At 41.3% G+C, this 26,834-nt stretch overlaps 2 protein-coding genes across 8 annotated transcripts; both read left to right on the top strand.

Annotated features, from left to right (window-relative positions):
- Window positions 1-1,281: 1,281 nt before the first annotated feature.
- On the top strand, window positions 1,282-4,777 carry LOC139554735 (protein AF1q-like). Its single transcript, XM_071367817.1, has 2 exons — window positions 1,282-1,754; window positions 3,390-4,777. The coding sequence occupies exon 2, from the start codon at window positions 3,396-3,398 to the stop codon at window positions 3,660-3,662; it is 267 nt and encodes an 88-aa protein (XP_071223918.1). The 5' UTR covers window positions 1,282-1,754; window positions 3,390-3,395; the 3' UTR covers window positions 3,663-4,777.
- Window positions 4,778-8,874: 4,097 nt separating this feature from the next.
- On the top strand, window positions 8,875-20,303 carry gabpb2a (GA binding protein transcription factor subunit beta 2a). Of its 7 annotated transcripts, none has more exons than XM_071367811.1 (8): window positions 8,875-9,010; window positions 11,298-11,405; window positions 11,599-11,766; window positions 12,015-12,209; window positions 12,548-12,692; window positions 16,273-16,446; window positions 17,271-17,389; window positions 17,684-20,303. In XM_071367811.1, exons 2-8 carry the CDS (start codon window positions 11,298-11,300, stop codon window positions 17,978-17,980), a joined length of 1,206 nt encoding a protein of 401 aa, XP_071223912.1. In that variant the 5' UTR covers window positions 8,875-9,010; the 3' UTR covers window positions 17,981-20,303. The 7 variants fall into 7 exon arrangements, with proteins under 7 accessions (XP_071223912.1, XP_071223917.1, XP_071223911.1 ...); XM_071367816.1 differs by having other exon boundaries at window positions 16,276-16,446; window positions 17,684-19,800; XM_071367810.1 differs by having other exon boundaries at window positions 8,905-9,094.
- Window positions 20,304-26,834: the final 6,531 nt, after the last annotated feature.

The raw sequence follows: 26,834 nt of genomic DNA, 5'->3' as shown, positions 1-26,834 counted from the left end.
TATATATATATTGTTTGCAAACTGATATGTTTTAATACCAAAAGAACATGCAAAACAGGCAAAAAATAAATATATACAGTACCAGTTAAAAGTTTGGACACACCTACTCAGAGTTTTTCTTTATTTTTATTATTTTCTACATTGTACAATAATAGTGAAAACATCAAACCTATGAAATAACACATATGGAATCATGTAGTAACCAAAAAAGTGTTAAACTAATCAAAATATATTTTCGATTTTTCAAAGTAGCCACCCTTTACCTTGATGACAGCTTCGCACATTCTTGGCATTTTCTCAATCAGCTTTATCTTTATCTGAATCTTACTTCCCTGTGGCGGTCCTCATGAAAGCCAGTTTCATCATAGCGCTTGATGGTTTTGGCGACTGCACTTGAAGAAACTTTAAAAGTTCTTGAAATTTTACGGATCAACTGACCTTCATGTCTTAAAGTAATGGTAGACTGTCATTTCTCTTTGCTTATTTCAACTGTTCTTGCCATAATATGGACTTGGTCTTTTACCAAATAGGGCTATATTCTGTATACCACCCCTACCTTGTCACAACACAACTGATTGGCTCAAAGGCATTAAGGAAAGAAATTCCACAAATGTACTTTTAACAAGGCATACCTGTTAATTGAAATGCATTCTAGGTGACTACCTCATGAATCTGGTTTATAATGCCAAGAGTGTGCAAAGCTGTCATCAAGACAAAGTGTGGCTACTTTGAAGAATCTCAAATATAAAATATATTTTGATATGATTAACACTTTTTTGGTTACTACATGATTCCATATGTGTTATTTCATAGTTCGGGTGTCTTCACTATTATTCTACGATGTAGAAAATAGTAGAAATAAAGAAAAACCCAGGAATGAGTAGGTGTGTCCAAATGTTTGACTGGTACTGTATATGTATATATATATAGCTAGCCCCACCTGCCCTGAATAACGGGTCGCCACTGGTCTTCATTTGTAATCCGTCATGGACTGTAGCCTCTGCCACATGCGGTGGGCGTCGGATCCTGTTTAATATGATTCCACCTTATTCCTATATTGTCCTTTTGCTCGTTTGACTCTGCGGGGTCATAGCTGGCCTTCTTGTACTTATTCCTGTCTTCGGCCGTAGCCTCAGGGTTGTCTATGATAGTTTTGTGTGCGGTAGCCCTGCTCTTTAGTTTAGCGCCAACCTCGGTGTTAATCCAGGGTTTTTGATTGGGGAAGCAGAGAAACCTCACGGTGGGCACAACGTCGCCGATGTATTTTCTAATGAAACAGCCATATGTATTGGACTGAACATGGATCCAAGTTGTGGCTATTTGGGCTATTCATAATATCAGATGATGATATAGCCCACGTTTTCAGTCAATTGTCGAACTTTATTAGCCTAAAATTATATTACATCACAATGTTATTAGTACATTGTCGTTATAGCCTTGATCTTTATTGGTAGATTATTGCAAAATGTACAGATTTTTTCCATAATTTAATAGAAACTACATTTTTTAATGCACAATAATTAGTTAATAAAACAGTAGGCCTATTTGATTTTAAATGACAAAAACCCAACACAGGCGCAGAATGTCGTCACAGAGTGTGGGAGTGGTTGCCCTGGTGCTGAAAAAACTGGCTTGTGCGCGAGGATTTTACAGCATCGCCACATAGCACGAGCGTGCCATTGTTATTATACCTCAGTGGAGCCTATCCTGCGACAAACAGAGGACCTTGTCAGCCAAGAACCATTTCTCAAGACGTAAGATAATATTTTATTTTCAGAGTACCTTTGCTGGATAGTGGATACAGAATTACATGATGCTTTAACTAACAATACTGAAAGTTGATGTATTTTTTTTATAGTAATAGTAATAGTAATGTTAGTATTAACCCTTTTAACAATTTCCCAATAGGCATAAGAAAGAAACCAAATACAATAGCCTATAACCTAATTTTGTCCATTACGCTAGCAAGGCAAGATAGCTTGTTTACATAAAAATATATAAATGCACACAATTAAAAAACGGGTAACTTCCGAATTGAATGTCAATGCTGTCTATATAATGTTTTGCCATGTTTTATTGTATGTCAATTCTTGGCACATTATCTCAGATATATTTAGAACTGCATGACCCATTTTCTGGAATAGTCTCCATCGTTCGCACAGATGACATGCCGTCAAAAAAGGGGATGTCATTAGAGAATCTATATTTACATGATTAAAGAATAGATAGATGTCCGAATCGAAATCGCCAGTCATTTCTCAAGCCCCAATGGGCGTCAACCACTGCACCATTATAGGCATCAATGATGCTTTTATATGGCTACGTCATATGGTGAATTTTCTCTGTAGCCGAATGGGTGTGGTATTGAAGACCGTTGATGCTCTTAATCAGTATTTGACAGTTCTACACAAAAGCATGACCTAATGGATAAGAACGATTGGTTCAAAGGGAATTTTAAAATCAGTTATGTAGAGCATCTTGATACTGGGACCTTTATCCACTGATAGACAATCATTCTTACCCCATTTAATATGTCATAACCTACTGACAGGGTGGGGTCATTTGTACCCTAAATGTTGATTTCATGCTACAGTAATTGCATTTTAACAGTTGATTTCATGCTACAGTAATTGCATTTTAACAACAGAATCTTGTCTCTGTGGTCCATTTTCACTATGTGCATTTTACATAATTTTGAGTGTTACATTTGTTTAACCACAGCCAGACTTGTGAGAGAAGTGTGTGGCCGTGTTATTGTATAACGACATTAGGCTTTTTATGTTTATCATTTAGTTTAGGAAATTCACATTCACACATGGGGAACCTATAATTATGTGGTCACAATTAACTTAGTAATTTTCAAAAAAGTATTATGCATATATCACACACACATTTCAAGATTAGATACAATTACAATCAGGTTATGTTCACAAATATGCGACTCCACAGTATTGCAATCTAGGCCTAGCATTTCCATGTTAGGCTTTAGAACAAAGAACACAATCACCAGAAAGCTTATGTAACCTAGTTTGCTTCAGTTTGCCAACACTTAGGTCCAAATGAGCAACAAGGATTGACCTAAATCGGCATCTCAAGAAAAAGCTACTTAAATCCTTGTTCTTATGTAATGGCATAGATTTATCTTAACCTGAACGTTTTGGCTTGACTGGCTATCTCCTACCCATGGCATCTACAGTATAGGGTCCCTTTGGAATGAATGAAAAAATATCAGGGAGCCATTCAAAATTATAGGGACATAGTACTGGGTTACTAAGTGGAGTTGAAATATATGTAGAGACTAAGATGAGAGCAGTATCTATGTCTAATCTATTTCAAGCTATGACCCAAAATCACATTTTAATTTGGCCTCATTCCTCTTTTACATTCAGATAAAAATGCTGGTGAAATCAAACAGCGAGTATGACTCCTTCCTCTACTGGAGACAGCCCATCTCCGCCCCGGATCTGTCCGAGCTGGAAGACCTGGGTGTGACCAAAAGCAAGCCAACCAAGAAGAGCAAGAAGGCCACCAAGAAACAGAATGCCGCCCTAGCCAAGCAAAGGAAGCAGCAAGAGGCCGAATTGTTAGAGTACACCACCTTCAACTACTGGAGAGAGCCTATCCCCAGCATCGACCTCCTCGACTTCAACCTGCTTCTGTGAGGACCATCCCATCTCAGCCTCCCAGTCATAAGAACCTCCCTCTCCTCACACTCACCCTATCTGAATAACCATGGCTTTTGTCAAGATTCTGGTCCACCCAAGAAGAAGTACTGAATCTGTATTAGTCTGTACTGTGTTTTTTTGTATAACCTCTTAATAATACTGAAAGGATTAGGGGTAAATGTTTTAACTTGCAGGTGACTGGCACTGTGAATGACAGTATAGGCACTTCTGCTTAGGTTTTCTCCACATGCGGGCTACATAACTCGATTGGCTAATGTCAACGAACATAACTAGGTAGAAATGGCAACAAGGTCAGCCTTTAAATGAATATAAATAGTTCCATTGCATACTGACTGCAAGGCTTCTGTCTCACATTAAGGTCTTACACATTCATAATTTGTGAGGTAACTTGAGTATGCTACATCATATTTTTGAACACTAACAAATGCAAAGTGCTGCCTCATTTGAACTTAATGAAAATTCTTTCCCTTGACCTAAAACAACCTTGAAGGGTAGTGCCAACCTGAGCCTTGGAGTTTTCGCGTGTAGTATGTATTAGTAGGAGAAAGTAAAGCAAAGCACCTCCACACAGAACAGATATTGTACAAGCACTTAGGGAGCCACAAACATGACTGTCTTTTGCGCTTTGTATTGGTTGCTTTGTGATTTGTTTCAGGCACTGAACTGACTGGCTCAAACCCACCCAATGAATTTTATTTATTAAGTATGCTGCTTTCAGGCTGCCCTGAGTAGGCCTCAACTGAGTGCAATGACTGAGGGTAAATGTTAGATTCCACAATGTAAGTTGTGCAAATGCAGAGCTGGCCAACTGTTTTCTTTATTTTCTGCATAGACTACTGCATTGTCCGATGTTTAGTTTGAATGTCAAGGAAAGAATGGATGGAAATGTTTAATGAAAAAAAGGGAAATACATGTTTTTAATTGTCAAGACTGATGTTGCAAGTGTTCCTGGAAGTACGGTAGTTCTAACTGGATACTTGTAATCATAAAGCTAACTTTTTGTGATATTGTGCAATGAGCAGTAAATTCCCAAATGTGACTCATCATACTTTGTCTTGACTTTTCTGAAATAAATGAAGATATCCTGTGCATATCAATCCACTTTGTTTACTGTGAGAAATAATCTCAAACTAAAGGGCTTAAACAGGCAGCATTTGTTCGGAGAGATAACTCACCATGAATCACTATTTGCTTCTTTTGAAATAAATGGAGAAACTAACGACACATTTCACGTACAAAAACATGTCGTAGGTTCGAGATGTCTCGTCAAACTGGCTTCAGTGTAGAAACGGCCATGCACCTTGTAGGCATAACATTTACAGTTTATGTGAACGGGAGGTGTTGATAAAAAATAAATTGAGGTCAATCTTCTAGAAGCTTCTTAAACACCAACAGCCAGAGTAGGCTATGGACTCCTGTTTTGTCCTTCGACACACAATAAAATATATGGTTTACTTATCCAAATCTAATAGCTTTTCCAGGATTCTTATTGGAATAATACTGCCAACAGCTTCCTTTGGGGGAATTGGTATACAACAAGGCTACAGTTTTCATACAATAGTAGCCTCTGTGAATGAAAAGCTCTGCCTATGACAGTACATTACTCTGGGACCGTTACACTTTGATTAAAATACCTAGGTGCACTGCACATTAGTATTCATTGTAGCCTATTTACTTACACCGACACATCGGACAGAGATTGGTAAAATGTTTATGGTTTTTATTAATTGGTTTTACATTGTTCAGTTTCACAGTAGTTACTGTATAACCGTAGATATTGACATACCAGTATTTAGTTAATTGCATTGGTTTACTGCATTTGTAAAATTAATCATAAAGGAATAGCCGACAGCTATTTCACATTAGCGATTATTGCGAACAGTGACATTGGAACACCACTTGCATGTCTCGAACCCAGGTTTCCTAGCCAGTAGACAGACCAGACCTGCTAACCACTGCTCCAATAAGGGTTATCCATTTTGGGGGATCTTAAAAGGCCTACCTAGGCAAGTGTCATTACACCACAGAGTTTCTAAACCCAGATGCGCAACATCTAGACTTCCGGGAACGCTTGCGAAACAGACCAGGCCCTGGTTTGAGAAGTCAATGAGAGAAGTGGAAAAGTATTCCTTCTCAAAACCTAAAGGCAGAACCTAGATTCAAGCCAATGTCTTAAGTAGTTGAAAATGTTATTACTCCAACCTCGTGAAGGTGACACTTATTATTATTTTTTTTTAAACAACTTTATATCAAAGGAGTGCCTTTGATTTGACGGCCTGCACATGTGCAGTTCAGCGCGAGACGACCATTAGACCTGATGACGTGTTTCTACGCATGAGTTTTGCTAGCCAACATCGCCATGAGGGGGGGGGGACCCCTGACCCCAAGGGGGGCACACCCCACAGTTTGGGAACCACTGGCCTAGGCTACTAGCAGCTAGCATAAAATACAGCCTATTAGATCACAAAAATGGGGCTATTAATCAGACAGAAACTATGCCAAACATCTGAGTACGTATCCTAGCAAATAAAACAGAAATCCATTAGAAATAGGCCTAACTGCCTGCGAATAAAGAGTGCTGCTCAAAGTGCACAGGACCGAATTTTCCCTCACAAACATGCTTTAAAACCCTATATATTATAGCTTGGTGAAGGGATGCAGGTCTCATCATGAGCGCTGATATATATATATAAACGCAACATGAAACAATTTCAAAGATTTTACTGAGTTACAGTTCATATGAGGAAATCAGTCAATTGAAATAAATAAATTAGGCCCTAATCTATGGATTTGACAATTGGGAATACAGATATGCATCTGTTGGTCACAGATACCTTTAAAAAAAAATGGGCCTCAGGATCTCATTCTGGTATTTCTGTGCATTCAACTTGGAATAGATCAAATGCAATTGTGTTCATTGTCCATAGCTTATGCCTGCCCATACCATAACCCAAACTGCTACAGACCTATATCTATCCTACCCTTCCTTTCTAAGGTCTTCAAAAGCTAAGTTAACAAACAGACCACCAACCATTTCGAATCCCACCGTACCTTCTCCGCTATGCAATCTGGTTTCCGAGCTGGTCATGGGTGTACCTCAGCCACACTCAAGGTCCTAAACGATATCATAACCGCCATCGATAAGAGACAATACTGTGCAGCTGTATTCATTACCTGGCCAAGGCTTTCGACTCTGTCAATCACCACATTCTTATCGGCACTCAATAGCCTTGGTTTCTCAAATGACTGCCTCGCCCGGTTCACCAACTACTTCTCAGACAGAGTTCAATGTGTCAAATCGGGGGGCCTGTCGTCCAGACCTCTGGCAGTGTCTATGGGGGTGCCACAGGGTTTAATCCTCGGGCCGATTCTTTTCTCTGTATACATCAATGATGTCGCTCTTGCTGCTGGTGATTCTCTGATCCACCTCTACGCAGACGACACCATTCTGTATCCTTCTGGCCCTTCTTTGGACACTGTGTTAACTAACCTCCAGACGAGCTTCAATGCCATACAACTCTCCTTCCGAGGCCTCCAACTGCTCTTAAATGCAAGTAAAACTAAATGCATGCTCTTCAACCGATCACTGCCCACACCTGCCCGCCCGTCCAGCATCACTACTCTGGACGGTTCTGACTTAGAATGTGTGGACAACTACAAATACCTAGGTGTCTGGTTAGACTGTAAACTCTCCTTCCAGACTCACATTAAGCATCTCCAATCCAAAATTAAATCTAGAATCGGCTTCCTATTTCGCAACAAAGCATCCTTCACTCATGCTGCCAAACATACCCTCGTAAAACTGACTATCCTATCGATCCTTGACTTCTGCGATGTCATTTACAAAATAGCCTCCAACACTCTACTCAGCAAATTGGATGCAGTCTATCACAGTGCCATCCATTTTGTCACCAAAGCCCCTTATACTACCCACCACTGCGACCTGTATGCTCTCGTTGGCTGGCCCTCGCTTCATATTCGTCGCCAAACCCACTGGCTCCAGGTCATCTATACGTTTTTGCTTGGTAAAGCCCCGCCTTATCTCAGCTTAATGGTCACCATAGCAGCACCCACCCGTAGCACGCGCTCCAGCAGGTATATCTCACTGGTCCCCCCCAAAGCCAATTCCTCCTTTGGCCGCCTTTCCTTCCAGTTCTCTGCTGCCAATGACTGGAATGAACTGCAAAAATCACTGAAGCTGGAGACACATATCTCCCTCACTAACTTTAAGCACCAGCTGTCAGAGCAGCTCACAGATCACTGCACCTGTACATAGCCCATCCAACTACCTCATCCCTATACTGTTATTTATTTTGCTCCTTTGCACCCCAGTATCTCTACTTGCACACTCATCTTCTGCACATCTATCACTCCAGTGTTTAATTGCTATATTGTAATTATTTTGCCACTATGGCCTATTTATTGCCTTACCTCCCTTATCCTACCTCATTTGCACACACTGTATATAGACTTTTTCTATTGTATTATTGACTGTATGTTTGTTTATTCCATGTGTAACTCTGTGTTGTTGTTTGTGTTTCACTGCTTTGTTTTATCTTGGCCAGGTCGCAGTTGTAAATGAGAATTTGTTCTCAACTAGCCTACCTGGTTAAATAAAGGTGAAAAATAATTTAAAAAATAACCCCAACGCCACCATGGGGCACTCTGTTCACAAGGTTGACATCAGAAAACACGTGGTCCGCAGTTGTGAGAACGGTTGGACGTACCGACAAATTCTCTGAAACGATGGAGGCGGCTTATGGTAAAACATTAAATTCTCTGGCAATAGTTCTGGCGGACATTTCTGCAGTCAGCATGCCAATTGCACGCCCCCTCAAAATTTGAGACATTGTGGTATTGTTTTGTGGCAAAACTGCACATTTTAGTGGCCTTTTATTGTCCCCAGCACAAGGTGCACATTTGTAATGATCATGCTTTTAAATCAGCTTCTTTATATGCCACACCTGTGAGGGGGATGGATTATCATGGCAAAGGAGAAACGCTCACTAACAAGGATGTAAACAAATTTGTGCACGACATTTGAGAGAAATAAGCTTTTTGTGCACATGGAAAATGTCTGTGATCTTTTATTTCAGCTCATGAAACAAACACTTTTCAAGTTGCGTTCATATTTTTTTTACAGCGTAAATTCAGTATCGCCTTTTTACCGTAATGGGTTAATTGGCCATTGAAGGGCTTGCTACTTTTTCATTCGCCCGCCCACAAGAGGGTTCAAAAATCTCGATTTCCACCTCCGGTGTCGAGTTGCCGCCATCTTTGTATCCGTTTAAATACACAAATATAATTTATTTTCATTATCTAAGGTGAGGAGAACATTCAAAATAATTGGGTAAAGTCAAGGAACTTATGTCTGCAGCCTAAGAGCATTCATTTGAAGCCATATTGAGGTAAGACCTACACAACGTTAGCTTGCGTCCATTCGGGATTCCGCCTCCAGCTAGCTAGCTAACGTTAGCTGTTATTAAAGTTAGCCAGGCATTAGCTAACTATCTTAGATCTGGCTAGTTACAAGACCGAGTAACACAGCAACGTGGTAGTTTCGAAGCTGGGACATTGTGCGAAAGTCCACATTAATCACGCGCACAAAACAGTTTGTAGAACTTTCCAATTTCTTTGGTGTGTGTTCATACTTTGTCGTTAACGTAGCTAGTATATGAAGTTATTGCTTGCGAACGTTAGCTAACTAGCTACATGGTTGGTTAGATAACAAACCTTGCGCCATCAGGCTCATAGGAGATTGTATAAATACTCGCACGGTAAAGGTGATGGCATCTCTTTGACAAAAAGCAATTATGAATTAATCGATCGTTAAAATCTAAAAAAAAATGCGCGAAACCATTTGATGAAGCGTGCGAGAAAGAATGCTGTTGTTAACCGGATGTGGAAGTAGTTTTTTCTCCGTGTAAAATAGGAATTTCTCTGACTTCCCCCGGAAAACCATCAACTTAATATCAAAGAGTTTCCTGTCATGTATTTAAATGTCGTTGTTCGTGGTTGTTAAATAATGTAGGTGAATGATTTAATGGATCATGTAACACATGGCCGCCTCTTGTTCGTTTTCACCACCGAGGCGTATAAGATGGCTACTCATCGTCTTCATCTCCACGCTTTTGCTATGAAGAGAGCCTCATGTTATAGTGGGCTTTCATGATGTAGTAATAGTAAACCAACCAGCTAACTACAATGTAACGACAACCAAAAAAGTGCACATCAAGCTATTCACATTTTACTTTGTGTCCAACAACACACTGCGTGATTGTTTACGGATGCATAGGTCCGAGCAACGCGAATTCAACAGTATAACTAGCCTTTTTTTCCCCTGTTGGACGTTATGTAAAACTACCATCACTCATATCAGCATTGAGCGATAACAAAGGGTTTCGAGTGATGTACGTTAGATCTGTAGCATAACCACTAACTTCGTTACTTTACAACATTAATTGTGTTTTGCACAAATGGGACGTCTGATAAGCATGTATCCGGGATTGGCTCGACTCATTCGCCTAAATTTCACGACTCTGCAGCAACAATAAAAGCCCGTTTCTTCTCCAGAGATGTGTAGCCTAGACACTCCACAGAACGAAAGCGCGCCCCTTTGCTGCCGTGTGTTTTTTTGGGTCTATTTCACGATTGATTTCTTGCATTACTAACGTTAAGTTGTTAAACAAACCACATTTTATTTGTCACATGCTTCGTTAACAACAGGTGTAGACAAACAGTGAGATGCTTAGGGCCCTTCCCAACAACGCAGAGAGAAAAATAGTAACACGATGAATAAATACACAATGAGTAACGAGATCACTTGGCTATATACATGTGGTACCAATACCCAATCCATGTGGAGAGGTACGAGGTAATTTAGGTAGATATGTTACATATAGGTAGGGGTAAAGTGACTAGGAAACAGGATAGATGATAAACAGTAACCGCAGCATATGTGATGAGTCAAAGTTGTAAGTTCCATTACTACTATAATACTTCCATGGTGATTTCTGTTTAACAAAATTGATCTAGCATAGCTAATAACATAACTTTATGTATGTAATATCTGAAATGGGATTAAAATACTTATAGCTATGTTAAATTGTAAATATATGTACAGGGCACAGAGTCCTCTAATTTGATTAAGTTAGCCAAAAATGCATGAGTACCCTAACCCATTATTGAGTTTCAAAAGTTGTCATAAAAGTACATACTTTATTAAGTAGGGCCCTGTGTTTTGGTAAAACCTTTTATTTTAAGTATTTTTCAGAAATTAGATTTGGACCAAAAATGAAAGCAATTCTCTGAGGATGGTGCTGGACCATCTGACATAAAAAGAAAGGGGGACAGTTTGATGATAAAAGGTTAAAATCCAGTTCATGTGACACGATTAACCAAAACACAGGGCCCTATTTATGTGTACACTACATGAGCTGTAACAGGTAGGCAGGCCTACATTGTGTGAACGGTTAATTTCACAACCGCCTAATACTGTTTAACAGCAGACATAAGTCAGGCTACCACCTCAGTGAAAACATACTGCAACAGTTGCATACGTGTACAATCACAGGGCCAAATACTGCAACCTTTGTAATTGTGTTGTCTCAGATGTCGCTGGTGGATTTGGGGAAGCGGCTCCTTGAGGCCGCACGCAAAGGCCAGGACGATGAAGTCAGGACACTCATGGCCAATGGGGCTCCCTTCACCACAGACTGGGTAATGATTCCTGTCTTACCTTCTCTATCTGGGCAATTTTCATTATCTGCTTCAGTTTAACTAGTTTGACCCACCCTAGGGTTTTGGCTGTTTTGTGTGATCTAAATGTAAAACATTGTCTGAAGTGCCAGTCCGGTTCAACTTTATGGTGCTTTGACTCTTTATCCCTCTTTCTCTTTGGCACTCTGAGCAGCTGGGCACATCTCCGTTGCACCTGGCCGCCCAACACGGACACTATTCCACCGCCGAGGTGCTGCTCAGGGCAGGCGTCAGCAGAGATGCCCGAACCAAAGTGGACAGGACCCCTCTGCACATGGCTGCTTCAGAGGGCCACAACGTCATCGTGGATCTATTAGTCAGGGTACACGTGTCTCTTTTCTAAGTTTTTAGCTGTTTATTGTGTGTTTAGGGTCTGACCTGGCCAATTTCTAATATAGTGCACTGCTTTTGACCAGAGGCCATTTTCAGATGCAGAGTCCTACTCTTTCTCTGACCAACATTTCTTAAATCTAAGTACACTAAAAAAGTGGATACATGTGCGAAGAAAGCAGAAAATCTGCCAGCTGTCTTACCCTGTCCCCTTCATTTCTCCTGGTTCACTCTCTACAGAGTGGCGCAGACATTAATGCCAAAGACATGCTGAAGATGACTGCTCTCCACTGGGCCGCCCAGAATGGCCACCAAAGGGTAGCAGAGACGCTTGTCAAACATGGCGCCGATGTTCACGCTCTCAGTAAATTTGATAAGACGCCGTTTGACATCGCAGGAGACATCCAGAATGCAGACCTTATGCTCCTACTACAGGTAAGAACTTAAGTTGTATGTGAGGTCTTGTTGAGAGAAGGTTTCCATGCACTATTCTAGACTCCAATAATGTGTTTCTTATTTTTAACTTCTTTGACAGTATGCTCCTTTAGGATTACAATTCATTTACATAATTATCCAGATACAGATGTTTTTGCATTGCTTCTTATTTCATTACACCACAGGTCTTTACACAACTGTCCTCTCCTTTGTTTGTAGTAACTGTTATGAGTTGAATCCTGGCATTCTCCCGTGTGTATATTTATTTATTTTTTATGTCTATATTTATTTGTATGTATGTGTGCTCTGATAGTGTTGTTGACAATGTTTGTCTATAGGAGGGAATGCAGAACCAGGTGAACATGAACGCAGAGGCTGGCATGACGGGGAGCTCGGCCCAGCCTCAGTTTATCATCCAGGGCATCCCAGGGCTCCCGGGGGGTGTGGTCAACCTGGCGGATCTCCTCAACAACATCAACTCGGGTAGCTACTGGGTTTATACACACAGACACCAAACCTCCTTCAGTTAGGCTAGGGTTCATACTATTTGAAATGACTGGTCTTCTGATGAAGGGTTTGTGGATGTTAAAAACACAAGAGGTTGGTGGCACCTTAATTGTGGAGGACGGGCTCGCGGTAATGACTGGAGCGGAATGGTATCAAATAGATCCACGTGTTTGATACCATTCCATTTGCTCCAGCCATTATTATGAGCCGTCCTACCCTCAGTAGCCTCCACTGGTTATGGAAAGAAAAGGCCAGCCAGTCGGGTAAAAATGACCTGGTTTCTCCAGTTAACGGCTACATCTGTTCAAGGATCCCCCTGCCTCAGAGAAAAATGCCCCACGCTTCGTTGTTTACTCTAGTCTAGTGCCTAGTACCTGGCCTTTATCACTCTGATCTCATAAACTGATAGGGTCTGCTGATGCTGTGTGGTCCCACACAATGGGGTATTGACCAAAATGTGAGATATGTGGGAATCAAAGGTCATGCAGAAAATAATCATTGATTCTCACCGACCGATGGAAATGCTTTCTCACAGCTTGAATTTCTTTGCGCTTTACCTTGTTACTTCTGTATGTAATGCTTATTTAAATGAGAAGATTGAGCCCCCACTTTGACTGCCACAAAGTACAGTCCAAAATATGTACAGTACCAGTCAAAAGTTTGAACACACCTACTCATTCCAGGCTTTTCTTTTTTTTGTTCAAATATTTTTTATTGAACACACATGAATGGTGTATAGGTATTTTATAGAAAAGACAAGTATGCAATACTTTATATAAACATAAAAGAGCAGACGGATACGAAAAGACCCAGAGTTATAGGTACAAACTAAATAAGACATACAGAAAGAGGATTCACCACCCCCCTGGGCAAGCACATGCCGCCCAAGGGTATATTAAAATATCACAAGTGACAGTGCTTTAAAATGTACAAAATCACAGCACCAAATGGTCCAAATAAGAGAGGAGATTGCCAGATTTGATAAAATGTTGATAATTTATTGCTCAGAATATATCTGTGTAGTGTTTGCCAAATCGCTGAGCCATAATTTGGTAGAGGAAACTTCCTTCCTTTTCCAAAACCACAAGATATTTTTTTTTTGCTGAAATAAGGCTGTAAGAGATTAGTTGTTTTGGGGGGTTGGTTAATCTGTTTAGGGTTTCTGACACTCCCAGAATGATCAGAAGCGGGTCTGGGTCAATTGAAGTCTCCAGAACTTCAGAGAGGATTTTAAAAATTCCACACCAACAACCATAAAAGTTAGAGCATCGGGCAAAGCAGTGAAGTAGTGGACCCTTCACAGTATGACATTTATCGCACACAGGGGATGTATCAGGAAATGTCCTATGCTGCTTAGTTTTGGAATAGTGTAATCTGTGTAATACCTTTCCTTGTATGAGACGATGTCTGGAGTTAATGGAGCAGGTGTGTATATACTCCAAGCGATCTTCCCAGTCTGCCACAGAAATGTCAGTCCCTAGCTCTTCCTCCCATTTTGCCTTAATGGCATCTGTAGAAGGTGCGCTAACAGATTGAAAAGCGTCATATAGACAAGAGATCAGTTTGGCTGAGGTGGGACACATTTTTATGCATCCGTCAAACATGGAAGGTTTAGCGTTTCCAAATGTCGGAAGATGTTTTCTAACAGTCTCTAATCTGTAAGTATCTGAAAAAGTTACTTCTGGGAAGATTATAGGTTTCCCTCAGCAAATCAAAGGAGGCAACGGTCCCTTCTATATATCCCATATGGTATTGATCCCGAGCTCTCCCCATCGCTTAAAGGGGTTGTCAAGGTTAGAGGGGGCAAAGGAGGGATTCCTGGCAATAGGAAGCAGGAATGATATTGGTTTAAGGTCAAAATGGACCTTTATTTGCTTCCAGATGCAGACTGTGCTATGTATAATAGGATTGTTACTATAAAGTGACCTCCAAATTCACTGGGGACAAAATCGCTGTGCCAATAGAGAAGGGTTGGCAATCCTCACGCTCCATATTTCAGAGTTTTTCTATATTTGTACTATTTTCTACATTGTAATAATAGTGAAGACATAAACTATGAAATAACACATGGAATCATGTAGTAACCAAAAAAGTGTTGAACAAATCAAAATATATTTGAGATTCTTCAAAGTAGCCACCCTTTGCCTTGATGACAGCTTTACACACTTGGCATTCTCTCAACCACCTTCATGAGGTAGTCACCTGGAATCCATTTCAATTAACAGTTGTGCCTTGTTAAAAGTAAATTTGTGGAATTTCTTTCCTTGCGTTGTGACAAGGTAGGGGAGGTATACAGAAGATGGCCCTATTTAGTAAAAGACCAATTTCATATTATGGCACGAACGGCTCAAATAAGCAAAGAAATACTACAGTCCATCATTACTTAAAGACATGAAGGTCAAGTCAATCCAGAAAATTTCATGAACTTCAAGTGCAGTCGCAAAAACATCAAGCGCTATGATGAAACTGGCTGTCATGATGACCGCCATAGGAAAGGAAGACCCCGAGTTACCTCTGCTGCAGAGGATAAGTTCATTAGTTACTAGCCTCAGATTACAGCCCAAATAAATGCTTTACAGTTCAAGTAACAGACACATATCAACATCAACTGTTCAGAGGATACTGTGAATCAAGCCTTCATGGTCGAATTGCTGCAAAGAAACCACTAAAGGCCACCAATAAGAAGAAGAGACTTGCTTGGGCCAAGAAACACGAGCAATGGACATTAGAGTGGTGGAAATCTGTCCTTTTGGGTCCAATTGTGAGATTTTTGGTTCCAACCGCTGTGTCTTTGTGAGACGCAGAGTAGGTGAGCGGATGATTTACCCATGTGTGGTTCCTACCGGTAAGAATGGAGGAGGTGTGGGGGTGCTTTGCTGGTGACACTGTCAGTGATTTATTTAGAAATCAAGGCACACTTAAGCAGCATGACTACCACAGCATTCTGCAGCGATACGCCATCTGATCCGGATGTGCGCTTAGTGGGATTATTTGGTTTTCAACAGGACAATGACCCAACACACCTCCAGGCTGTGTAAGGGCTATTTGACCAAGAAGGAGAGTGATGGAGTGCTGCATCATATGACCTGGCCTCCACAATCACCTGACCTCAACCCAATTGAGGTTTGGGATGAGTTTCACCGCAGAGTGAAGGAAAAGCAACCAACAAGTGCTCAGCATATGTGGGAACTCCTTCAAGACTGTTGGAAAAGCATTCCAATTGAAGCTGGTTTAGAGAATGCCAAGAGTGTGCAACGCTGTCAAGGCAAATGGTGGCTACTTTGAAGAATCTAAAATATTTTGATTTGTTTAACACTTTTTTTTGGTTCCTACATTATTCGATATGTGTTATTTCATATTTTTGATGTCTTCACTATTATTCTACATAAAAATAGTAAAAATACAGAAAAACACTTGAATAGGTAGGTTTCCAAACTGTTGACTGGTACTGTATATAGGCTTAAACATGAACTATTTCCTAATACAAGAACGACGGTCGACACTAAAAGTTAACCTTTTCCCCCGCTCTCCCTCTGTTTGACCCCTTGTCTGACAGCAGGTGACTCGGAGGAAGCCATAGCAGCCAATTCTTTGGACCCCGGCAGCATCCAGCACATGGTGAACGAGCAAGGTCAAAGGGTTATCACCATAGTGACCGACCAACACGGTAACCTGCAGACTGGAGGGCTTGGTCAGCCATTCTTCGTCACCATGCAGCATGGACAACAGAGTAAGAGAACGTCTCACTTTTGGTCACTTAACGGTGCTCATTTCAGCCTATAGCCACTTCCCATAGCCTCTATCCATTTGGGAACAGGTTCTTGGACCCTACTCTCGGACTGAAAAAGCATGCTCAGTGGAGAATCTCAATTGATAGCTGTTTTGAGTCTAGGAGTATGTGTTTATCTGTGTCTGGGAAACCAGCATTTGGTGTTCTAATGCTGCATTCATAACCAAGTGGGAATGTGGTCTTACCACATACTGTACGACTGGGAAAACCCACTATCGCCCCTCCAACTGGTAATTACTAGTAGGAAACTCGCCTGTCATCCCTCAGCTCTGACCTCTCCCACATGCTTACCTCTGACGTCACCTAATAAGGAAATTACCATCAGCATTTGTCACTTACATGCAACAACAAAACATAGTTTTTTAAATAAATCTGTTAATATGGTTGACACAGATTGTTGGCCATTAGCCAATCATCCTTTCTCAAAGATTTCAAAGAACGTGAATGCATCCAACCGGTATTTGTGACTTCACAACTGGCAATTACCATCTTCTCACTTTATAAACGCAGCATTAAAGCGGTAGTTAAGTTTAGCCACATGGTGGAATGTTCACTTAACCTACAAGAAACCTTATTGTTGTGACAGTGTTGTACCTTGTATTTGTAGACAACAGTTTTTAGCTTTCTGGCAGATCGTTTTGTTCTAGTTCCTTTGTAGAACATTGTGTACTACTTCGTCATTAATGTAGTTTATTAATAAACCTAATAGTCCCGTTCGATACTATGTTCCTTCAGGCTCTGAGCTGTTGTCTGTTGATTTGCAGTGTTGGCGATGCCAGCCAATCAGGTGACAGAGGAGGTGGTTGAGGAGGAACCCCAGCCCCCGCCTGCCCGCAAGAGGAAACTCGAGGCCTCGGCCAACCACATGGAGTCTGGAGACACGGTCGGCGGGGGGGGCACATTTTCTCTTGTGCAACACATTGAACTGATATGCTTCTGCCATTTTAACTGGTTTCTGACTCAAGCAAAATGTTATGTTAATTTATTTTGTATTGCATATTTCTCTAGAGATTCTAGACGCTGCTGTGAAATTTTGGGGGGGCTTAAATTAGAAAACAAACCCTTTAGATTATTTTGGTACTTTGATACTGTGCAGTTGGCACAGGTGAAGTGCAAGTGTGTGAACTTCGGTCTGACCTTTCTGTCCCTTTCTCCTCTTCTCCATCCATCTGTCCAGGAGCAGTTACAGAGGCAGCTGCAGGAGGCCAACCGGAAAGCCCAGGAGTACCGGCAGCAGCTGATGTGCAAAGAGCAGGAAGCAGAGCAGTACCGTATGAAGCTGGAGGCCATGTCGCACAGCCATACCAACGGCACCTTGGAGCAGGAGGAAGTGGTTGAGGAGGAGGAGGAGGAGGAGGAGGTGGTGCTGCTCCAGGAGGGAGACATCATCATCAAGACGGAGGAGCTGGACTCGGCCGAGGAGCAGGTGACGCTGGTGGAGTCGGTGCCCTCCCACACCGAGGTCATCTCATAACATCAGACAGACTGATGTCACTGACGGAAGGAGAAATGGACACGAACTCAGGCGACGGGGCAGCCTATCAGCGTTTTCATAGCTCTTTGTTAAGTTTTCCCCCTTCTGATTTTCTTGTTATGTCTTGTTTTTGAACTATATTTACTTACTTTCTGCCATTTCAGTCGTTTTTTTTCTCTCAATCATGTTTTTTATTTTATTTTTACAAGTAGCGAAGTGATGAGCTGAATAGGAGGTGCATCACAGGTTGGTTGATGAGCCGGAATGGGACCTGCTCAGCCTGTGGATAAGGTTTCCTGCCTGAAATACGTATATGCTATCTGAGAGAAACGGGTCACTCAGTCTCTGTCTATGGTGTCTGAGACATGTCAGTGGTGTGGGAAATACATTTATGTTGCCAACTACATATCATAAGATGTCCAAGACATGTCCATCCATGGTGCCAGAGGACCAGTCTGTGGAGAGAACACTGTTTGTTTTTGTTCAGTTCCTTCGGGTCTCAAAACTCACCCTCTGCATCACTCCTCCATCCTACCACCCACCATCATGGGCTCCACTGCAATGGGAATTGTATTTATTCTTTTCAAATAGGTATTCTTAGTCTTACAGGACAAATGACAGGGCATGCAGTTGGCAACGGTCATTCCCAGCATTTATTGGACTCTGCATTCACAATGTAATAATGAATTCTTTCCAAGTTGGGAATTGCAGTGTTTTGACTTTCATGGCACCACCTTAGCTTTGTCCTCTGTGGTTGTTATGGTCTGTGCCACTTCCAGAGTGCAGTGGTGATTTATAGGTTTACTGTTGCAAAAGCCACAACCCCCCCTCACTGCTGATGTCAATACAAAGAATAACCTCCTCCCGTTTCCAGGCCCCTGTGGCTTTAATCACTAGTAGTCGCACTCCCCAAAGCCGGAGACGGACAGGAATAAGGCTTTCAGATTGCTGTGTTCTTATGACAATGACCATTTCCCATGTCCCGACACTTGTTTCTGCTACAGTTACTGTGCCGTTTTGTCTTCTCCCACCCTGAATGAGAATGTGGTCAACTTCTGGGTTAACATTCATCTCTCAGGGTTGAAGGGTGTTAATGGAAAGTCATCTCTGCCTGCTATTCAGTAAGGGCCAATCTAAACTTGAGATGCCAAAGCTGATTTAAGTTGTGCCTACATTTTGCATTGACGTCAATGGGGGGGGATTTCCACTGAAATTGGAGTTCAGATTGTGGATCTCAAGTTCTGACGTATCGGATGCTCTTGCCCAGGTTTAAAATTACTTTAGTGGGTCTAACAGCAATTTGAGTTTAACCATGTTGAGCGACAGATATAAATACACGCACACCAATTTGAACATTAAAATAATGTGAATGTACACTGATCTGTGGTCAGTTTGAGAGGAGTACATCTTGTATAATAAATTTTCCAACATGGCTAATTGGGTGGATGAAATACACCACAGTTTTTGAGTTTCAGAATTGAAACCCCCTCAGACAACCTCTTTACTTGGTGGAAGAGGCCTGCTGTTTTGCTGGAATACCGTTCCTATGGCGGTCTCCACTCACCCATTGTAAACTTAGACCGCTCTCTTCCTTTGAGAAGTCGATGTTCTCCACGAGTATGATATTTTTTTATAAGCTCTCAGCAAGCCTTTTTATTATGTACATATAAAATTGTATTTTTAAGTGTATCTGAATGCTTTGGAATGTAGACTGCCTATATATGAGTTGTAAGCACATTGTCCCTTTTTAGTTTAGCATCTCTTTGCCAGATTGTATAGGTGAACATGTATGCACCAAATTATTAAATAATTCCATTTGACGGGTTTATAGATCTACCTGTTTCGCTACTGCTCTCAGTTAAGGGCACTTGACCGAGCCATGAATGACTTTGTGTGGACTTAGCTTGCTTTGATTTAAAAGTATGAAACTCCCTTTTTAAAATGTTACAACTGGTTTCTGGAACATGCTTTGAAGTGTTTGTTGAATAACTTCGGTCTTCTCAGAGATGGAGAACCGGTTGCTCTATACCATTTCCTCCGTTTTGTTTTAGACATTATTCCATATTGACCAGCAGGTGGCACTACACTTTAACAGACTGGTCTGTGAAATGAAATTGAACAGGGATCATATCTATATTTCTTACCCTCAAATGAGTTGATTTGCTGCTAATACAGAAAGTGAAACGACTAGAGTATCATACGGTGACGTTGAAGATTTATTAAATGCATTCCTTTTTCTAACTCATTTATGTAAGGTGATATTTCAGTTGTATTGCCTACCTGGATAACAATTGAAAATAAAATACAAGCTCGTACCTGCAAATGATGTGGATCTTGGGTTCAAAGACTAATTCTATATCCTCCCTGTAGTCAAGATCCTTCACTCACTAGTGTCCCTCAGCCACATTTTAAAGGAAAACTACACCCCAAAACTATCTTTTTGTTATTTTTATCAACAATGGACAGTTTCCTTTAACTTCCCTCATTTGATGCATGCAGGCCAAGTTCTCCAACTGTTTGGGAATTGCAATGTCGAACAGCTATTCCTGCCACTGCAGTGAAGTTACCTGTATTGTGAAGCTTTAGAGTGTCTGATCTGACTTTTACCATAAAGCATCTCACCAAAGCATCTGAAAACATTCTGATATAAAGACTAATGGAATATACCATATCCAGAATTCTAATTCTATCTCTAATGGGATACAGTAGACAGAACACTATCAGGGACTTTCCTCTTGACAGTTTTGAGAAGATAACGAACGATGGTCTTGCCACAAGAATGAATGTGTAACAACTAATGTAGGATAGTTTTGTATTGTTTTTTTCTTCCAAGAGAAGTTTATGGACTTTTTTAAAGAATCAAATAAAGGGGGGCGCTAGAGAGCGTGCTATGGAGTAGACGTGCATTGCTAGAGCTCCGCTCAATTTTGAAACAAATTAATATTTATCTTAACCTCTCACAACCTATAACTTCAAACAAATATGAAAAAAGGAAAAGGCAACAAAAAAGGGGGCGCTAAACAAGATAATTGGAATGAGATAGACAACGAACCAATTTCAACGTCGCCGACCCACGAGGAGCTAGCTGAAGAGGCTAGCTTCCAAGAGTTCCCCACAGAACCTACTCAAAGTGACATACTGGCTGCCATAAACGCACTAAGCAAGAAGGTGGACACAAGGTTGGCTGATATCTCAAAGAGTATTGGGACTTTGGCCGAAACTGTGAAGGCAACTAAGGGAAGGGTGCACGAGGTTGAGCAGACGACAATCGATCACGAGGCCAGGCTACAGGACATAGAGAAACAGTGCGCAACGTTCAAAAATGACAACAAAACCCTGAAGGCCCGACTGGAAATGCTCGAGTCGCATTCAAGACGCCAGAACATCCGAATATGTGGGATCCAGGAGGACACTGAGAAAGGGAAACCCACTGAATTTGTCTCGGAGCTGATACCGGCATTGCTGGGGAGTGAACACTTCAAAACGGCCATCCTGATCGACCGCGCACACAGAGCACAGGCAACGAAGCCGGCCAAGGGCGGGCCACCAAGGCCATTCATTGTAAGGCTGCACTATCCCCACACCAGGGATCTCATCCTCAAGCTGGCTAGTCAAAAGTTCCCCCTTAACTACAACGGAGCCAGGGTGTCTTTCTACCCAGATCTTACCTTGGAGGTGAGGAACCAACGGAAAGAGTATGATGAGGTACGCAACAAATGCAGGGCGGCCAACATCCGATATGGATTCCTCTTCCCAGCCCGGTTTAAGGTGACAGTCGAGGGATCAACACGTACGTTTGACAACGCAAAAGAGGCCGATCTGTTCTTGACAAGCAAGCTCCCCGGCTGAGGATACAGAACGGCTGTGCCAGCAGGCTAAATGGCCAAATACAGGCCAGGAATGTGTGTGAATTGAATTTCCGGCCTATGTCTTTTCGATCAGAAGATCAGAAATTGGGACTTATATGATAGGTGAGATGTTGTGGCTAATATAGCATTGTTTGGCATGTCATGTTTTAACGCCACTCACCCCCTAACGTGAGAGTTAAGTTAAGTGTTATTTAATATTAGTTTATATGCGGAGCATCTATAGACGACGAGTTAGTTCAAGCTTTATGTCTAGACACCCTAAGGTTTGTGTGTTAGTCAAGGAGCGCTTCGTTTGGGGAAGTCACTCAGTAAAGGGACGGGTGGAGGGACGGGAGGGGGGATGGGGTCTGTGTTTTATGTTCACGTTTATTAGTACAGGTGGCATGACAAGCTCCCGCACGGCGGGACGTTTTTCTTCAGGGTTTTGTTTGACAGCAGCAATTTGCTTTAAAATAAGAAATGCCACATAGTGACCGAGCACAGAGTAGACCAGGTGGAATAAAGATAGTCAGCTGGAACTGTAATGGATTAGGGCATGTCGTGAAACGAGCTAAGGTTTTTTCTCATCTTAAATCACTGGGTGCTGACATAGTGCTTCTTCAAGAAACTCATATTAAACGCTCCGCGCAGGCCAAGCTACGAGTCGGCTGGATCGGTCAGATATACCAGTCTAACTTTGATGCAAAAGCGAGAGGGGTAGCAATCCTGATAAGGAAAAACATTCCTTTTGTTTACTCAACCTCGATTTCAGATCCTAATGGTCGGTATATTATTGTGGCTGGTACACTGAATTCAAAACCAATAACCTTGGTCAATTTATATGGACCCAACTTCGATGATCCATTATTTTTTCAAAGGGTATTTAAGGCCATACCAAATATCTCGGATACAAGTGTTATTGTTGGAGGTGACTTTAACTGTACGTTAGATCCTCTTTTAGATAAACAGCTATCAAGGTCACTTCAACAATCAAATGCCAGTGTCTGTCTAAATACATTGATGACAAACCTTAACATTGTCGATATTTGGAGACTGACGCACCCAACAGACAGGGATTATTCTTTCTTTTCATCAGTTCATAAATCATATTCCAGAATTGACTATTTTTTGTTGGACTCCAAACTAATTTCAGCAGCTGAGTCGGTTACCTATCACCCCATTCTAATTACGGACCACTCTCCTCTGTCCATGGTGCTGAAACTCGACAATAGGTCGACAGGTCGGCGATCGTGGCGCTTAGACGCATACCTGTTGAAAGATGAGGCTTTTTGTCAGTATTTGAAGGAGCAGATTGCCTTTTTCCTCAGTACTAACGACACGGGGGATGTTGACGACTCCACCCTTTGGGAATCTCTAAAGGCTGTGATTAGAGGTTACATTATTTCTTATACATCAGAGAGGAAGAAACGTGCCAATACTAGGCTGAGAGAAATTGAAAGAGAGTTAGGGGAACAGGAGAACGTTTTTAGGACAAATTCCTCGTATACAGTCCTTGAGAAGATCACAAAGTTAAAGTATGAATACAATACCATCCTTTCGAAACGGGTGGGCTCTTTACTTGCTAGAACGCAACAAAGTTATTTTGAACTGGGGGACAAACCACATAAATTATTAGCAAGACAGCTAAGGCAGGTACAAGCATCTAGAGCTATTCACAAAATAAAAGACAAGAAGGGTAAAATAGTAACAGATCCGCAGGACATTAATAAATGCTTTGCGCAGTTTTACTCAGAGCTATACCAATCAAAATGCGATGCTACTGATCCACAAACTATGGAACGCTTTCTCGCTGAATGTGAACTTCCTAAACTAGACAGGGGGGCAGCTGCCGCACTCGATGCAGGGATAACCTTAGATGAAATTAACACAGCGATAGCACAATTTCCAAACAGCAAGGCCCCTGGGCCCGATGGATATGTAATAGAATTCTATAAGAAGTACTGCGCTAGTCTATCTCCACTTATGCTGCGAATGTTTCAACAATCCAAAGAAAATACCAAACTCCCGCAAACACTGTATGAGGCTACAATAGCCCTGATCTTGAAAAAAGATAGAGATTCCATGGAGATGTCGTCGTATCGCCCCGTGTCGTTACTCCCCATAGAAAACAAGGTGTTGACAAAGATATTGGCAAACCGATTGAAAAAATATATTTCCGACATCATACACCCTGACCAGACAGGTTTTATCCCGGGCCGACATATATACTACAATTTGAGACGCCTTTTCAACGTAATGTATCATGATCATAAAGTTGAGGCAGTGGTAATAGCTCTTGATGCAGAGAAGGCGTTTGATCAGATTGAGTGGAAGTATATGATGTCGGTTCTGGAGCATTTCGGATTTGGAAAGGAATTTATTAATTGGATAAGAATTATTTATGCACACCCAATGGCGTCCGTTGTGACCAATCAGGAAATGTCGCAGTCATTCCGCCTGTTCAAGGGGTGCCGACAGGGGTGCCCTATTTCGCCTGCTCTCTTCGCTATAGCCATGGAACCCCTTGCTACTCGCATTCGGGCATGTGCCGATATAGCTTCTGTTAAAATAAAAGACACACAGCACAAAATTTCCCTATATGCAGACGATGTTCTTTTGTTTTTGTCTAAGCCTAAAACTTCTATTCCACCATTACTTAACTTGATAAACACATTCGGCTCCTTCTCTGGCTACAAGATAAACTGGCAAAAAAGTGAGTTGATGCCAATATCACGGCCTGTGGATATGCAATTTCTGCAATCTACCCCGTTTAGAACAGTGAGGGACAAGTTCACAAGCCTTGGCATTGTAGTGACAAGAGACCTTGACCAGCTATTGAAAGTGAATTGGGACATGAAAATATATCAGCTTAAACAAAATATAGATTTCTGGAAAACTCTGCCTATTTCCTTGGTTGGTCGTATAAACGCTATTAAAATGGTTGTCCTACCCAGGTTTCTTTACCTCTTCCAATGTCTACCCAATTTCATACCACAAAGCTATTTTAAGAAACTGGATTCAATAGTAACTCCATTTTTATGGGATAACAAGGCAGCCAGAATTTCAAAGAAGCATTTATGCAAGTACAAGATAGAGGGGGGCTTTGGCCTTCCTCACTTCAAACTGTATTATTGGGCTGCTAATCTGAACATTGTGTCTTTCTGGAGGGAAAGTTTACCTGCGATGAGACAGAAGGATATGCCTTCATGGCTTTTGATCGAGCAGGCCTCCTGTCAACGTTCCTCACTCCCTGCACTTGTTAATAGCCCATCATATGTGAAAAAACCCACTTATGACTCCAATCCAGTCATTTGTCATACGCTTAGGATCTGGAAACAGATTAGGGATTTTCTTAACATACCCACTGTTTACATAGACAGCCCGATTAGCCTGAATCATGCTTTCCACCCTGCATTGGATGATGTGGTGTTTTCACAGTGGAGGGAGAAGGGGCTCACAACAATTGGTAATTTATACATAGATGGTCAGTTAGCTTCATTTCAACAATTACAGGCAAAGTTCAACATGCCAACAACACATTTTTTCAGATACCTCCAAATCAGGAATTTCTTAAGGACACATATCCCACAGTATGGCATTAAGCCCAATAGTCCTACATTAGATAGCTTGATACTTGTCAAACCCCATTCAAAAGGGTCGGTCTCTAGACTGTATGATGTGCTACAGGCCCACATAGAGGTATCCACAGACACCATTAAAAGGGCTTGGGAACAAGAACTTGGTTCAGAAATCTCAAATGAGGACTGGATAGAAGCTCTCAGGAATATAAACCACAGTTCAGTGAATGCCAGACACAACCTTGTACAGTTTAAGGTGATACACAGGTTACACTACTCAAAAGTAAAACTGCATAAAATATTCCCGGACACCTCACCACTGTGTGAGAGGTGCAAGCAGGATGAGGGGACGTTGACCCACTTATTCTGGACATGCCCTAAATTACATGCTTACTGGGCTCTCATTTTTGATTACTTATCTAAGGCCTTTGATAGAGTTCTAGCCCCAGACCCATTGATCGCTCTGTTTGGTACAGTTGATGGGAATAACCAGGAAGGGAAAGCTGTCTCTCTGTGTACTCTATTAGCCAAAAGGCTCATATTGCAATTTTGGAAATTGGAGACTGTACCTACCTTTGAAATGTGGTTACGGGATTTAGGGAATGTAATACATATGGAAAAGATTCGATACAACACCTCCAATAGAAGTCCATTGTTTTACAAAATATGGCAGCCGATACTGGATAAATGGTCTAGCCCCGCTTCATAACTGGGCTGACGATCTGCTGCTACTCTGTGCTGTACTCCACTCAATATTTATTTTTGGCTGAACTACACTGCTTGTAATGACTATATGCTGTCTTCTTATACATGTACCACCTAATAGGATTTTGTTTTATTTTGTGTATGTGTGAGTTAACTTTTGTTTTGTCCTCTAAACTGGCCATCCCATTCAACAGTACAATGAATGTCATTGTTTGTATTGCTGTCTTTTTTACTTTATTTTTATTGGAAAATAATAAACATATTATAAAAAAAAAAAAAAAGAATCAAATAAATGCGAACTTATACGAGGGAGAACTGCTTTTTTTTGTAGCAACATTTGGGTTACCCTACAATAACCTGTGTAATAGATGCTTCTATTATGTCATTTCTGCCTGCTGCTGTAACCCCTGTTTGCATACAGTTAAAGTCAGGAGTTTACATACACTTAGGTTGGAGTCATTAAAACTAGTGTTTCAACCACTCCACAAATTTCTTAAACTATAGTTTTGTCAAGTCGGTTAGGACATCTACTTTGTGCATGACAAGTAATTCTTCCAACAATTGTTTACAGATTATTTCACTTACAATTCACTGTATCACAATTCCAGTGGGTCAGAAGTGTACGTACACTAAGTCGACTGTGCCTTTAAACAGCTTGGAAAATTCTAGAAAATTGTCATGGCTTTAGAAGCTTCTGATAGGCTAATTGACATATTTTGAGTC

This window comes from Salvelinus alpinus, chromosome 26 (assembly GCF_045679555.1).
Source record: "Salvelinus alpinus chromosome 26, SLU_Salpinus.1, whole genome shotgun sequence".
Classification (NCBI taxonomy): domain Eukaryota; kingdom Metazoa; phylum Chordata; class Actinopteri; order Salmoniformes; family Salmonidae; genus Salvelinus; species Salvelinus alpinus.
Note: the sequence above shows the minus strand (reverse complement) of the source record. Positions and strands in the feature narration are given on the sequence as shown.